At 45.8% G+C, this 15,960-nt stretch overlaps 1 protein-coding gene across 8 annotated transcripts in view; it reads left to right on the top strand.

Annotated features, from left to right (window-relative positions):
* Wdr59 (WD repeat domain 59) overlaps positions 1 to 15,960 on the top strand; it is a 71,134-nt gene that overhangs the window by 37,535 nt on the left and 17,639 nt on the right. For 4 of the 8 annotated variants that reach the window (XM_085843564.1, XM_085843565.1, XM_021170561.3 and 1 more), the window contains exons 14-19: positions 2,063 to 2,227; positions 3,237 to 3,332; positions 3,489 to 3,645; positions 4,703 to 4,772; positions 7,426 to 7,579; positions 10,945 to 11,001. In XM_085843564.1, coding sequence (XP_085699690.1) covers positions 2,063 to 2,227; positions 3,237 to 3,332; positions 3,489 to 3,645; positions 4,703 to 4,772; positions 7,426 to 7,579; positions 10,945 to 11,001 — 699 coding nt within the window. The remainder of the gene's footprint in view (positions 1 to 2,062; positions 2,228 to 3,236; positions 3,333 to 3,488; positions 3,646 to 4,702; positions 4,773 to 7,425; positions 7,580 to 10,944; positions 11,002 to 15,960) is intronic. The other 4 variants (XM_085843567.1, XM_085843566.1, XM_029480629.2 and 1 more) reach the window with 1 other exon arrangement.

Genomic DNA, 15,960 nt, shown 5'->3' on the forward strand with positions numbered 1-15,960 from the left:
AGAGCAGTGGTGGTCTGCTGAGAGCAGTGGTGGTCTGGTGAGAGCAGTGGTGGTCTGCTGAGAGCAGTGGTGGTCTGCTGAGAGCAGTGGTGGTCTGCTGAGAGCAGTGGTGATCTGGTGAGAGCAGTGGTGGTCTGCTGAGAGCAGTGGTGGTCTGCTGAGAGCAGTGGTGGTCTGCTGAGAGCAGTGGTGGTCTGCTGAGAGCAGTGGTGGTCTGGTGAGCGCAGTGGTGGTCTGCTGAGCGCAGTGGTGGTCTGCTGAGAGCAGTGGTGGTCTGGTGAGAGCAGTGGTGGTCTGCTGAGAGCAGTGGTGGTCTGCTGAGAGCAGTGGTGGTCTGGTGAGAGCAGTGGTGGTCTGGTGAGAGCAGTGGTGGTCTGCTGAGAGCAGTGGTGATCTGGTGAGAGCAGTGGTGGTCTGCTGAGAGCAGTGGTGGTCTGCTGAGAGCAGTGGTGATCTGGTGAGCGCAGTGGTGGTCTGCTGAGAACAGTGGTGGTCTGCTGAGAGCAGTGGTGGTCTGCTGAGCGCAGTGGTGGTCTGCTGAGAGCAGTGGTGGTCAGCCTTCAGAAAGGTCTTGATTGGGGAGTTGTGCAGCTTCCACCATTGCCTAATTCCAGAACAAAAGACAAAACAGAATTCAACAAAGAAACCTGTGTCTTAGTTAGGGTTTCTATTGCCGTGAAGAGATCCTGCAACCGTGCCAACTCTTATAAAGGACAATGTTTAATTGGGGCTGGTTTGTAGTCCAGAGGTTTAGTCCATTACTGTCATGGTGGGAAGTGTGCAGGCAGGCATGGTGCTGGAGAAGATGCTAAGAGTTCTGCATCCTGATCTGCAGGCAGCTGGGAGAGAACTGATTTGAACTTCTGACACACTTCCTCCAACAAGGCCACAGATCCTAAGAGTACAACTCTCTATGAGCCAAGCATTCAAATACAGGAATCTATGGGGACCACACCTATTCAAACCACCACACTGTAACCAGCAAGTGTGGTAGCACACTTCTGTAGTCTCAACACTCAGGGAAGATCATGAATTCAAAGTCAGCCTTAGCTCTATAACAAATTCCAGACTAGTCTGGAGTACATAGTGAGACCTGTCTCAAAAAAAATTTAAAAACTCCTTTATGCAACTGTAGAGATGGATCAGAAATTAAGAGTACTAGCTACTCTCTCAGAGGACCCAAGTTAGGTTCCCAGCACTCACATGGCAGCTCATAACTGTAACTCTAATTCAGGGGACCTGAGTCCCTCCCCAAGCCTTTGTGGGTACTACAAGCATGTGGCACACATGCATACAGATAGAAAGTCTTTTAAAAGAACATCTATACCTGTTAGCAGTTACTCTCCATTGCCCCCGCTCCCACCCATCCCATGTCCCATAGCCCCTGGCTCCACAGAGTCACTATTGTATTTTCTACTATCCATTCTCTCAGGAGTTCTTAAGTTGGCTCGGGTTATGTCTTTCAACTTCTTGCTTTATTTTTTTTTCATAACAAATTAAGTATACAAGTTTTAGTCAGCATTGCAACTTTGAGATGCTTTTTTTAAAGTTAAAATATTTTGCGTTTGGGGCTGAAGCGATAGCTCTCTGGTTAAGAGCACCTGCTGTTCTTCCAGAGGGTCTCGGTTCCATTCCAGCACCCACATGATGGATCACAACCTCTATAACTCAGTTTCAGGGAATCCAATGCCCTTTTCGGCCCTCCAAAGGCACCAGACATATGAGCAGTATACAGACATAACTATATGTATAAAATTAAAAAATAATATATACATATATGAATTTATTTAAACCAGTACTAAAACTTAAAAATCTGTTCTGAAAATGAATTATTTTTCAAACTCATTTACCTTTATAGGTATTTCCCTCACTCAGTTACTAGGAGCTGAGCATTTGTGTTGATTGCTAAAATCTGTGTCTTGCTGAGGGTGTGGTTCACAGGGAGATGACCTGTCTTGCCTATTCAAGGCCAGCGTTGAGGCTCAGCACCGCAAATATGATGCAGCACAGTATGATAAGGTGTGCAGGTGCCTCTGCAGTCTCTTTGCTGTTTGTCTTGCAGATGGACGCTGCAGACCGGAGCTGCACAGTCTCTGTGCACTGCAGCAACCACCGTGTGAAGATGCTGGTGACCTTCCCGGCGCAGTACCCTAACAACGCTGCTCCTTCCTTCCAGTTCATTAATCCTACCACTATCACGTCTGCCGTGAAGGCCAAGCTGCTGAAGGTGAGGCTGGGCTCCCAGCTTTAGTCTCTCCTCGTGACTGTAACAGGCCATGGCGAGCTTGAGGACAAACCTGGAGCAGTGGCTGTGGAAGTTACTCATTCCCCGAACGCTGCAGTTCCTGCTGCATAGCCACTGTCCTGGCTGCCCACTTGGTGCAGACAGCGGCAAGGCAGAGTTTCTCTGCCTTGAGTTTCTCTGGCCAGAGTAACCCTGGCCATCCTGGAACATGCTCTGTAGACCAGGATAAAATAATTTTAAGATGAATTAATTTTAATAGTACTTTTTTTTAACCTGGCACATTTTAAAAATATTATCATGTCAATATATAGTTAGTGAAAATGAGCCTGATAGTGCAGTCCTGTCATGCAAGCATCTCAAATGGGAGGCAGGAGGCTCAGGGTTCAAGGTTATCTTCAGCTACATAGTTTGAGGCCAGCCTGGGCTACATGAGAACCTGACACAACCCCTCAAGTGAGATATTTTACACCTTTTACTTTTGATATCAAGCCTTCTATACAGTTGTGAATTTTATACGTGCTGCAGCTGTGAGTCTGAATGAGGCACACCTCCATGCAGGCAGTGACGGCAGTGGTCCCGCTAATGTGTCCGTCTTAATCCGGGTGTCAGTTCATATCTCTGTTACTGTTTTAGTAGATAAAAATATAACAATATGTTTTAACTTTTGCTGAATAGAAGTCTCTGCCCTGGCCTATATCACTTGAAGCAGTTTTCTCTGCAGCCCAGTGACGGTGTTTTTAAAACAGTGAGATTTTTCATGTGTGGAAGGAGACTGTAGAACTCACTAGAAAGAGAGAGTAGTCATTCTAGTCTGTCTAAGGCTCTGGAAACCTCTTCCCTTGAGCACCTGTGGGGACCACTAGAAGCCCCAGGCCTGGCCATGTGCTGGCTCCTGTGCCGTCACACTCCCAGGCACTTTGCAGAGTATAGCCAAGCAGGAAGCATATGAATGGCTGATTCTCTCCCTGATGGAGGTTTGGTTTTTTTCCAGATCCTAAAGGACACTTCACTGCAGAAAGTGAAACGCAACCAGAGCTGTTTGGAGCCTTGCCTGCGCCAGCTTGTCTCGTGCCTTGAGTCTTTTGTGGTGGGAACCATGAACTTGTTGAGCCAACCTGTGCTTTAGTGTCTTGTCCCACTTCTTATCCCGAGACCCTGACTCCCTTTGTGGTACTGTACCATTGTTTTGTAATCCAACTTAGAGATGCACTGTGGGTTCTAGTGTGCTTATCTTTGATTTCAGAACCAAGAGGACAGTGCTTCTAGCAACCCATTTGCACTCCCAAACTCTGTCACACCACCCTTGCCGACATTTGCACGGGTGACCACTGCCTACGGCTCCTACCAGGATGCCAACATTCCCTTTCCTAGGACCTCTGGGGCCAGGTTCTGTGGAGCAGGTTGGTCTCTTTGTTGTTCTTTGGCTCTCAACTCTGAGGGAGTGTAGCTAAGAAAGGCTTATATTCTGTATTAATTATCAGAAAATGTTTGCTTTTTACTTCCCAAGAACTCAGAACAACATAAGGTGTAATGCTAAATTGGTATCTGTAAGTATAGCCTAAGAATGTTTACAGGAAACCTGGGGAGATGGTTCAGCAGGACAGAGCACTAGCTGCTCTTTCAGGGGACTTAAGTTCAGTTCCCTGCACCCACGTCCAGCAGCTTACAGCCACCTGACCTTCCAGTTCTAGGAGATCCAACATCCTTTTTGGGCCTCAGCAGGCACCTGGATACACAATAGCATACACACAGAGAGACACATGAACATGCATATAAGTAAAACAAATAAATTTTTGTAAAAAAGAATGTTTGCTATAATCCAAGTCTTTTTTTTTTTTTTTTTTGGTTTTTCGAGACAGGGTTTCTCTGTGTAGCCCTGGCTGTCCTGGAACTCACTCTATAGATCAGGCTGGCCTCAAACTCAGAAATCCGCCTGCCTCTGCCTCCCGAGCGCTGGGGTTAAAGGCATGTGCCACCACGCCCGGCCTGCCATAATCCAAGTCTTAACTATTTAGTTCTGATCATCCTGAGTTTGTGTCTGTTTAAAGCCTTAATTCTTTCACCTCTCCGAGATCTAGCAGACCCTCACTTTTGTCCCTTTAAGGGTTAGTATAGTCACAAGCCTTGGCAGTTTATGGAGATGTGCCTCAGGTATACTGAAATAGAGAAAAAGCCTGCCTAGCTGGTGGTAAGAATGCTTAGCATGTGTGCATGCCAATCCCCAGTACCACCAAATTTATATATACATTTTAAGTATAGTTATTAATCCAGGCATGGAGGCTCATGCCTTAATCCCAGTACTTAGAATGCTGAGGCTGGAGGCTTGCTATAATTTCCATTCCAGCTTGCCCTCCCTAGCAAGACCCTGTCTCAGAGAACAAAAGGATTACCCAGTCTTGCTGTGGGGTTCCCGTGTCCAGCTCACTGACAGCACAGTCCTCGTGTCTCCGTTGTCAGGTTACCTGGTGTACTTCACACGACCCATGACAATGCATCGAGCAGTGTCTCCCACAGAGCCTACTCCAAGGTGAGTCTGGGAGATGCGGCAGGAATCTGCATCTCTGAGTCTCTCTTTGTAAAAGTTCATTTCAGTTCTTCAGTTAAGTTAACTTATTTCTACTCTATGGGGAAAAAGTAACTTTCATTTGCTTGATGTAATTGTCATAAGCTCACCCTTTCTAGGTCTTTCTGGTCTCCGGCTGTTTCAACTCAGCTGTTCTAACTCAAACTCCTCTCCAAGCTGACTGATTCAAACTGGCTTCTCTCAGCTTCTGACTGAACTTATTCTTGGTCTCAAATGAACTCTAGTAATCTGTTCTAATCTTCTGCCTCCTTCTCATTCTCTGACTCGTCTGTCTTCACCTGTGTCTAGCTTGTTCTCTCTGCACTGTGTCTCGGGAAAACTGCGTCCTCTCTCCTGTCCTTTCTCTTGAAAGTTGGGTGTATCCTTTCTCTCAAATCTTTCTCTGATTCGTCACTTTGTCCCTCAATTAGAAATAATTGTTTGAGATTAAAGGTGTGTACTAAGGGTCTGTCTATAATCCACATCAGAGTAGATGCTGTTGTTTGAGGGGAGGCTGTCAGGTTCTGTATTAGACCAAGCAGATGGAACCTTGATTCATGAGGACTGAGGTTAAATACCCAAAGTCCTAACACCCAGTCTTCAAGGGAAACCATGAGTAGTGGTCTGGACTTGGGGACCACATGCCCTCGTGGGGACCTTTTCCAGTGAGCAGTCTTTCACTGACATGTAATTGGCAAGGTAAAAGTCCAGTTTACTGCTCAGGGACCCATATTTATATCAAGATATAGAACATTGTCCTGACCTCTAAAAGCTCCTGGTCCCTTTGCCAAGTCCCTGAAGAAACCACTGTCCTGATGTCTGCCACCCTCTTTTAGTTTTGCCTATTTTTAAACAAAATTGAGTTAGACTCATGCAGCATGAACTGTTTTATATTTGGCTTACGCTGTTCAACTTAATGTTATTGAACCTGATTTGAGTGGCTGCGTGGATCAATAGTTGCATTGTATGAACATAACTCAGGGTGATTCATTCTTCTGTTGTTGGATTCTTGGATCATTTCCTGTTTGGGGCTGTTAAGAGTAAAATGAAATATACAAGTCTCTCTCTTTCTCTCTCTCTCTTTCTTTCTTTCTTTCTTTCTTTCTTTCTTTCTTTCTTTCTTTCTTTCTTTCTTCTTTTTGCATAGATTTACTAATTTCTTGACCCAAGGAGTGGGATTGCTGATTCATAGGGATAGGCATGAGGTTAACTTCGAGGAAGTCTGTGCTGAGTGGAGAGTGCATTTTGTCTTCCTCTCAGCAAAGCCTCAGGATTGATGATTGCACAGCTTCTCTCTGTGTTGCCAGCCCTTCAGCTTCTGTCCCTGTGGTGGGTAGGGAATATTGCCTTGTGACTCTGATTTGCATTCCCACAATGACGACTAGCGGTGTGAGCAGCTTCTGTGTGTGGCTCATCGACCATTTGGGTGTCGTCTTTTGTGTGCACTGCCTTCCTTATTTGTGGTAGCTATCTGTTTTGATTGAACATCCTTTGCTGAATATATGCATTGGCTCTGTCCTAAGGTAAGGTTGGCTTTCCTCCCTCCTTAATAATGTCCAGTGATCATGAATTTCAATTTTGATGCTGCCTAATTCATCATTTTTTAATTTTATGGTTAGTGATTTTTGTATTGTATCAAAAGAAAAAAAGCCTCAGTCTGCATCGAGGTCACAAAGATGCCTGGCTCATCTTCTTCTGGGAGCCTGTAAACTCCTTGGTTAAGGTCCATGGTTCATTTCAGGCTCTTTGGTGTTCCGGCATGGTGTAAGGGTGGACATGTGTTTTATTTAATAGAAATAAACGGTGGTTCCAGCACCGTGTGTGCAGTCTGCCTTCCTTTGCACATGAAAATTGGCCGTCTGTTTCTGCACCCTAGTTATTCTTTTGATCTATACATTTCTCCCCGTGTCTCATCACTCCGAATGTAGCCTTCTATGCTAAGTCTTGAAGTTTGGTGATGCACGTTCTCGAAGGTTATTCCCTTTAGTTTTTTGTTGGCTATTCTAGGCCTTCACACCTCCAAAAAACTGTGTCAACTTGTTAGTGTCTGCAGTGTCTGCTCATGTTGGGATTGCAGTTAACTGACTCTGTGCATTCGTTGAGAGAAATCTGATGTTGTAACAGTGTAGAATCTTGTCATGCCTTTTTATAGTGTTTCTCCATTTTCTTGTATCTTCTTTTTATTTTTTTTAAAGGTTCATTTATTATTATACATAAGTACACTGTAGTTGTCTTCAGACACACCAGAAGAAGGTGTCAGATCTCATTACGGGTGGTTGTGAGCCACCATGTGGTTGCTAGGATTTGAACTCAGGACCTTTGGAAGTGCGGTCAGTGCTCTTACCCACTGAGCCATATTGCCAGCCCACCTTATATCTTCTTTAGTGACTCTTTTTTATTATATTTGTTCCTAAATTATTCAACTATTTTTTTTTGAGACAGGGCTTCTCTTAATTACTCAGACTGCCCCAATTTTTTTAAAATGATTTTTACATTTGTGTGTGTGTTGGATTCCCTTTTTCTTCCCATGTCCATATTCTCAGTTTCATTAAATGCTAAGAATATACTCAAGTATAGAGAATATAGTTAGTATGGGTAATTCTCATTTCAACCACAGGTCTCTCTCAGCCCTGTCTGCTTATCATACCGGCTTGATTGCACCAATGAAGATCCGCACCGAGGCCCCTGGGAACCTGCGTCTGTACAGTGGGAGCCCAACTCGCAGTGAGAAAGAGCAGGTCTCCATCAGTTCCTTCTATTACAAGGAACGGGTAAGTGTCCGAGCCATTGCCTTTAGTTCTTACCCCGGCTGGATTCTCGTTTCCTGTCCCACTCGTGCCACGCACAGTAGTTAAGTTAGTAATCCCTCCCTGGTCCTTCACTTTCCTAATTAGTCTATGTAGGAACAGTCATTGCTGTGATGCTCTCAGTTGGTCTGCACTGTAAACGATGGGTAGACGTGGTCAGTGCTTACACTAGACTGTGACGTGTGTCTTACACTGTAGTATAAAGTATCTGTCCTGGCAATCCCCATTAGTTGAATTGGTTTCCATATTTCAAGAAGAATAATTTGACTTTGGGTCTCCCATGATATCCCGATGCCTGTCAACAGACAGAAAGCTGAAAGCTGGAGATCTTGATGGAGTTGGAGCTTTGGAGTTGTGGGTGTAAAGCTGATCCCCAGAAGGGTTTCCACGTCTACTTAAGTCTGCACTTAAAGGTCTCATTTGAGTGGATCGGCTGTACAAATGCTACGTGGACCTGCCCTTGTTTATTTATTTTAAACATGGGGGGGGGGGTGTCTCACTTTGTAACTTTGCTTGGCTTGGAACTCATAGAGATCCACCTGCCCCTGGCTCCTGATGCTGGGATTAAAGGTGTGTGCCACCGTGCCCAGCTTTTCTGGGGTTCTTAAGGATGCAGTGACCCTAAAATACTTAGCATTGAGCTGGCAGGAGCCTGCAGATCTGGGGAATGCCTAGAAGTCTGTCTGCTGTCAAGCTGAGAACAAGGCCTCAGCACTGACAATCTAAACAGTCAGTATTTCTGCTGACCTACCGCACAAACGTGGCCTTAAGAATTCTTCAGCTTCCCACAAAACAGGGATAATGACTGTCAGTAATTAGAATTTGCTTTAACAATGGAATCATTTAAAATCCAAGCGATAGTTTTTCCATCAAATATTGCAAGTGTCCCCACATGTGTTGTAGTGGAGTGTCCCCCAGCTCCCACTGATGGCTGACCAGCTCTGACTGTCTCGGGGCTTATGTGGCTGACATCAGGGGCAGCAGCTGACATTTGGGACTGACCAATCTTGGGCAAAACCATCCAGCCAAACAGGGATGTGGCTCTAGTTATCGTCATGCCTGCCTTCAGCCCTCCACACTCCCTCTCCCCAGCTCCTGGGTGGAATTCTGTCCCTCTGTCTGTCACAGACCTCCTTCAGGCACCCACCAAACTCTATCTCCCACAAGTCATTCATATAAATCAATTAGTTCCTTTCCCCCTTTTCCTGCAAGGCAGCTGTTACCTGAGTAGATTTGATAGTTGGGGGAGTTAGCTGGCCTAAAAGCCATGTAAACTTACTGTTAGGTAAATGAAGGCTTTAGTTAGTATCAGGGCTAGTTTGAAGAGATCCCAGAGTTAGAGGCAATTCTGGATGCCCCTTTGATTCTTGTCCCGTGCTGCCACCCATGCTTGCAATTTGATTGGCTAAAACAGACTATGTACATATTTGACTTGGTGCTCATGCAAAGCCCATCTGTAGTCAGTGCCCAAGCTCCCGAGCCGGGCACCAGCGATGCCCACATTCATAGTTATAATGGTCTGGCCCCTTCCCTGCCCACTCTGTGTTCATGAGGAAGCACCGAGAGAGCATGTGGCTGACCATCCTAGCAGCTAGAAAGGACTGTGAAATTTCAGTGTGGGCCAGCTCCTAGAGCGCTGCTTCTCCACAGGAAATGGGCTGTTCTAGTCTGCTCTGACAAGGAAAGTAGCCTTTAAGTATTTTACATAACTGTCAAATAAAATGGGGAGCACTTTTTTTAAAATCACAGTGTAGCATGAAACCTTTGCACTGATGTATACCATATGATGTATACCATATGATGTATACCATATGATGTATACCATATGCACAGTGAACTTAGCTGGTCATAGATATGTAGCTTAGAGAATTTATAGGCACCCAAGTCAAGAATGGCATAGAATAATTGTGGAGGTAAATTGTAGGCACTTGCTTATATTTAACCACTTTTGATCTAAAGGTTTCATGTGGTTCAATGTATTTACAATGTCCAAAACAGATGTCGTTTGTTTTGTGGTTAATCTGAAAGCACCATACCTCTCCCTGCAACCACCGTACCTCTCCCCAAGGCTTCTTCATGCAGTAGTCTGTTTAAACAGAGCAGGCTGACTGAGTGGAGCAGTGGGAGCCCCACGCTCTCCCGTGTGTGGCCTCGTCCTCCTTGTGGAGGCCGATGAGTCCATCCTGAGGACTGTTTTCTCCTCAGGAGGCCTGCATCCATATTACCTACCACTTTTGCTCTGGAAGTATTTCCAGCTAACTGAAATTTTCTGTATCCACATTTTTCTTGTGTGCACTTGACCTCTGCCCCTGAGAGTATTCCGAGAGGGAGGCAGAAGGACCGAGATGGGCCTGCATTAAGGCCGAGCAAGGAGCAATGCGCTGGGCTCGCCGAGTCTCGTGCAGCCTCCTGCAGACTGTGGTTTATTTCTCTTGTGTTTTAATCTGCCTGACTTAGGTTGAATTTGCATTCACCCAGTGTTCTCTAGATGAAATTATGTTTGCTACCAAGAACTTAAGTGTAAGTGACCTAAAGACCTGTCCAGTCTCATATAGATCAGAAAGCACAGCACAGGTTAGGCCAAAGAAATAGTGTTTATTCTGGATCTTCTAATAAATATTGAGCATTGACCTATAGGCATTTTCCAAATTTTGCAGCCTCTCATCTCTGCTTCAGTTTACGTTACTGAAATAGCTCTGATGTAAATAACTGAAGAGGCCTTTAAGTTAATGGAGTAGGGTCTGATCTCCACAAACAGTGTGGTATACCGCTTATCTGATGCTGGAGTACCCAGGGAGTGCCCTCTCAGCTTAGCTCCCGGGTCCCCTGGCATTGTTCAGGAAATGGTTTTGCAGTCCTGGTACTAAGACACTCAGTCACCAAGCTGCTCCCCCGCCGCACTGGGAACAGAGCCTAGGAGGAACAAGAGTGTGCTCTGCTGTGTTCTTCACGCCTATGAGGTGATGGGGAAACCCTTTGCTTGTTTCTCCACTTGCAGCAGGACCTTAGCCCTGCCAGAGTCCCTCATCCCTTCTTCTAGGTTCCTTTGTCAGAGCCCTGTTGGCATCAGCCTCCTTATATCCTAGACAGTGACTAAGGGGCAACAAACCTGAAGCTGGGCTTGAGGCAGGTGGGTTGGGGGAGGGGAGGGGCAAAAACCCCTCCACCTGTAGGCTCAGCCTTTCCAGTCATCCCAGTTCCCATTTGCAGCATACATATGTATAAATCCATCAGATGTGGGGGAAACTTTCATTTTATTCTATATTTTTCCCTTTTAATTTTCTTGGTGTTTTTCTTCCTCTTCCTGGGTGTAACGTTTTCACGCACAGATGTCTCCTCGCTCTGCCCGGCGACGTTGGTCCATACAAGCAATTAACGACTTCCCGGTACTGTGCGCTGTGCAAATGCTCTCCTTGACTAATCCTGTCTCTACCAGAGGCCCAAGAATAAAATGCCACCTGCCTGGCTTTGAGGAACCTGAATGAAAGGCTGGCTGGTGTTCAGGACCAGCGGCAGTAAATTTTTCACCTGGCGGGGGCAGGCACCAAGGACTGCCTCCTTGCCAGTCAGGGTATTTCCAATGGGGAAACACTTAGAGATCACCTATGGGCTTCTTTGCGAATGAAACTCACTACTGGGTTCTTGGAAGGCACCCTGACCGAATGGCTTCAGCTCACCTGATACCACTTGGGGCACTTCTGCAAATTGCATGGAGCTTTCAAAAGCCTGCCTTTGGCATGGGGGGAGCAGAGGAAGATAGAAGAGACTTTTGCCATTTAGTCCTGTTTTTACAGTCTCTGTCTGATACAGAGAAGGAAGACCTCCTTGCTTCATTGGCATGCTATATGAGTTGATTTTATCCTTTGGGTATTTTCTGGAGCAAATTTTCCTTCTTATCCTGGTATTTTGCATTCTGTTAAATTTGCTATGGACATTCTGTGTTCCTTCCTCCTTTTCCTACTCATTCCTATTGGCCATCTCCCCTCCTCTGTCTTCCTCTCCCGCCCCCTTCATGTTTTAGTAGTGCCAAGGTGTCCTCATGGCAGCCTTGAGGCTTCGTGTCAATTTTATTTGCTATAAAGAACGTTTAGAGCAACACATCAACACCCCTGTTCTAGAAAAACCAGTTGAAACCGGAGCCTGAGTAGCGAGAACCACTTCTCCACAGCTTGCAGGTCGAGCCACCAGTGTGGCCTCTTTTCCTCAAACCTTTGCTTCCATCCGGCTCCCTTGCTGAGTTTCACTGGTTTCCCGAAGCCCATTTTCCACCGCTCTTCACATAGGAGCTCATTTGGCTTCCTGCCCACTCTGCTGATTGTGCATTGTTGATGGGGTTGCTGCGAAGCGGTTGGTGGCTTATTCTTGGGCTCATTTTACATTTAACCTATTTACTGGCATTGATGTTGCCTCCGATTGTAGCCATAACAGTAGTGGTGCAGTCACGAGCTGGATAGTGCTTGTCACTTAGTGGCTCCCTCCATCCAGCCCCCTCTTCCCTGTCCTCTCTGCCATCTTCCACAACCACCTCCCAGGATGTCCGCAGGGGTCTCCCAGGATGTCCGCAGGGGTCTCCCAGAGCTTATCGTGCAATAACCTGTCTGCCTTGCTTTGTCTCTCTTCCCATGCCATCTGTGAGGAAGGGCATTTTCTGTTGATGGAGCACTGAAAGACCTTGTCTCCCAGAGGTACCCATTTATCAGTACAGAAAGGAATCTATCTTGAGACCTATCAGAATGGGACTGGAGCAGTGCAGGAGGGCAAGGGGCAAAGTTTTAGACCATGGTGCCCTCCCATGACCTGGACAGAGTAACCGCACCTCAGCCTTGTAGCTCCTTGTTCTCCACAAGCAGAGATCCCAACAGAAACTGTGACAGCTGTACAGACAGCAAAGACCCCTGAAGTCCTTCAAGGTATTAAGGGGAAAGTTAGGCTTAGGGAAAACAGATGGGGTAGGAATGTTTCTTATTACTCAAAGATGTAGGAAACTCTCTGAAAAGAATTCTTCATCTTCTCATCATGGACATCCAGGACCCAAGGCCATAACTAACATCTGTTTGAAAATGTATCATATCTTCATTTAGGAAGCCTTCTTACATTTGAATTTCTAGAATAATTGGCCATTTGGTGGCTCACTGAATGATCCCTGTAACCTGAAGGGGAGATATTAGAACTGCCACGCTACAAAACTAAAAATGAGCAAAAGCACAGCGACCGCTGCTTTGCCCCTGTGAGCTGTCGAGCTGAGCCTTACAGTCATTCTTTGCTAAAGTCAGACAGATACGCAAACAAACCAAAACCCCACAGAGACGGAACCACACTACACTTAGGATTTTATCCCTGGTGGCAGCTAAAATCACAGTGACCGTATGTTGGGGAATCTCCTCCATTGCAGGCTGAGGTAGCTGTGTGAGGTTCCACAGTCATCTTGTAGACATCCAATATGTAGCAGATGGAAATTCCTGGAAGTTTGTTGTTTGGAAATGGACAGACCAATTTCCATAATTCAATGAGGGATAATTGCAGAAGGTTGCTGAATACCACTGCCTTTCTGTTTTCAAGGAATTGGCAGCTCAGATTTGTTTGTTTTACTGATCTCTATAACCCTGAAATTGGGATTGTCTGCAGATGGGAGAAGAATCTTACACATCTCTTTGGACTCTGATTTTTCTTCCTGATGCCTAATCTTAATAAACTCACAAAGGGTCACATACACAGACACATCCACACACAGGCATGCATGGCATATTTATTCTTAAGCCCAGCTGGAAGCCTAGCATTCTTGTCTGAATCTGGCTGAATCTGGCTTTTACCCAGGGACAACGCTGTGTCACTGTTCTCTTAAAACTAAAGACTCAGCCGGGTATGGTGGCACACACCTTTAATCCCAGCACTTGGGAGGCAGATGCAGAGGCAGGTGAATTTCTGAGTTCGAGGCCAGCCTGGTCTACATAGTGAATTCCAGGACAGCCAGGGCTACACAGAGAAACCCTGTCTCGAAAAAACAAAACAAAAACAAAAACAAACTAAAGACTCACAATAGAAAGCCTGGTAAGCACCTCTGTTAACAGCCATACAAACAACAGGGACTCCTGGAGCGCCTGCAAGATGCTAAGGAGAAAAATCAGGCCTTCAGCAAACTGCCCTGAGGTAGCAGCATACACTCACAATGCCTGAGAGGGAAGTGACTGGAAAGGTAGTCACAGAGGATGCTTAAGGGTCAGCATCCCCATGTCCTGATGCTGATCTGCTTAAAGACAGACCACACTACTCACATTACTGGCACATTAGTGAGGGCTTAATTTTTACCTTTGTTGATTCTTAAAATCACAGTCAGTACTGAAAAGCAAGTCAGCAAATGTGGACTTAGCTGGGGTAGGGTATATGGCTTAGGTGGTAAAGTGCCTGCCACACAAGCGAGAGGACCTGTGTTGGATCCCTGGCACCAATATAAAAGCCAGACCCAGTGCTCAAGCCTGTGGCTATAGCCCTAGTCTTGGAGTTGGGCAGAGAGAGGTTATTGGCCAGCCAATCCACCCCAATCTTGTGAGTTCCAGATTCAGTAAGAGACTCTGTGCCTATTCCCCCAATAGTATAATTGAGGGAGACCCCAGAAGTTGACCTCTGCACGCGCACACACACGCACAGGAGCGTAGCAGCTTGATAGACCTATTTAAATTTCAGCTCCATAACTGTGACCTTGTATAAGGTTCATGTCTCCACTTACAAAATGGAGGTTATGCCCCTCTCCCACGGAGCTGCAGTGAGGTACCTGCTGGCTCGGCATGAACAGTCCAGAGCAAGAACTAACACACACTAACACCAGGAAAGTCTTTAAATCCTAAATCAAATACCGGGACACTTGGACTTGTTCCAATATCTGTTGCCAAGTGAGCTAGTCTCCTTGCAAATGAGCTGCTCCCAGCACATGAGCCTTCATATAATTAGTAAAATGCTTTTGTTAGGTTTGCTTTCAAAGTCAGGAAAGCAGGGTTATTTTCAGTGCACTCTAAAAGCTAGCAGGCCCTGTCTGCCCTTCACAAGGTCTCCATTTCTTTCAATTGTATAATTAGATGAGCTTTTGTGAGTTGTTAAACTGTTCAAGCTCTTACACCCCCCCTTTTTTTTGTACTAAAGAGCCACAGTGACTTCATGTTCACGGTGTTTTTAGCAGCCTTCTGTCCAACCCAGAAGATACACTGAATGGTCATATTCCCTTCCAAATGGAATCTTTTTGGCATAGAAATGGAAAGGGAAGCTTTTTACACTTCTGTGTGCACATGGGTAAACACGTCACTCTTGGAAGGGCAGAGGACAGCCCGTGAGGGTCAGTTTTCTCTTTCCACTAAATGGGCTCTAGGGATCAAACCATGATTGCCAGGCTTGGCAGTAACTGTCAGCCACCACTGAACGAGCTCACATACTCAGCCCGTGGGTGTGTAGCTTTCGACTAATTAAGCATTTCTGTGCTGCTCTGTAGGATAGCCATATACTAGTTACCCCTGCAGCCGGCCATGCATCGCATGCTCCTGCGGCTACTTCTGTCTTGTCTCAGTTAACACTGCCTGGCTCCAGCCCACTCTGACATGTCCTTCCCTTATGTGAGCGACCCCAACTGGATAAAAGGATAGTAGTTCTGGAGTATGGACATAGTTCTTCTTCAAGAAATTGGGGCCTGTAGGAGACTGGAGGCTTACCCCATAACAACAGGTCACGGCTCCCCTGCCCCACCCCACCCCCTTTGAAGAATCAAGAGGTGTGGATAATTATGATGAACAATTCATAGGTGTTTCAGCTAACCTACTTCACTTATTTGTCTGGAACCCAGGCGGCCCACATTTAGTAGATCGCGAGACATATTGATTAGCATGGGAAGTCGATTCAGTGCACACTTAGAGCATTGGTTGTAACGCCTGGATTTAGACATAGACAGATTCCTGAAAGTAATTATACAAAACTCACGAGTGGAAACATGAGTGGTGGTGGCTCCTGACCACTTACGGGCATTCACAGTAACTGCAGTGTTTTAGGTTGCAATGTTAAATAAGTCTATGCAGTCTGCATCTGTGTCTTCTCACTGTTGCCTTGCTGATTTCAGACTGGATAGCAGAACTCAGCATTAGCTACTAAGCACAAGAAAGATTGACGGGTATGAGACTAAATCCACAGCAAGTAATTAACTAGGATTAGCTTGCCTAGGGCCATATTGAGCCAGAACACACAGTACCCTAGTTTTCTGATGTCAAACTGCAAGCCCCTTTTAGTTGCTCCTTATGCCTCCCTGTTGATAACTGTATTGCTCCCTTACTTAATCAAGTGTCTTTGGTGACCTCTTTTAACTTTTGGAA

Source organism: Mus caroli, unplaced genomic scaffold (assembly GCF_978045245.1).
Source record: "Mus caroli unplaced genomic scaffold, Mus_caroli_1 scaffold_10, whole genome shotgun sequence".
Lineage (NCBI taxonomy): Eukaryota > Metazoa > Chordata > Mammalia > Rodentia > Muridae > Mus > Mus caroli.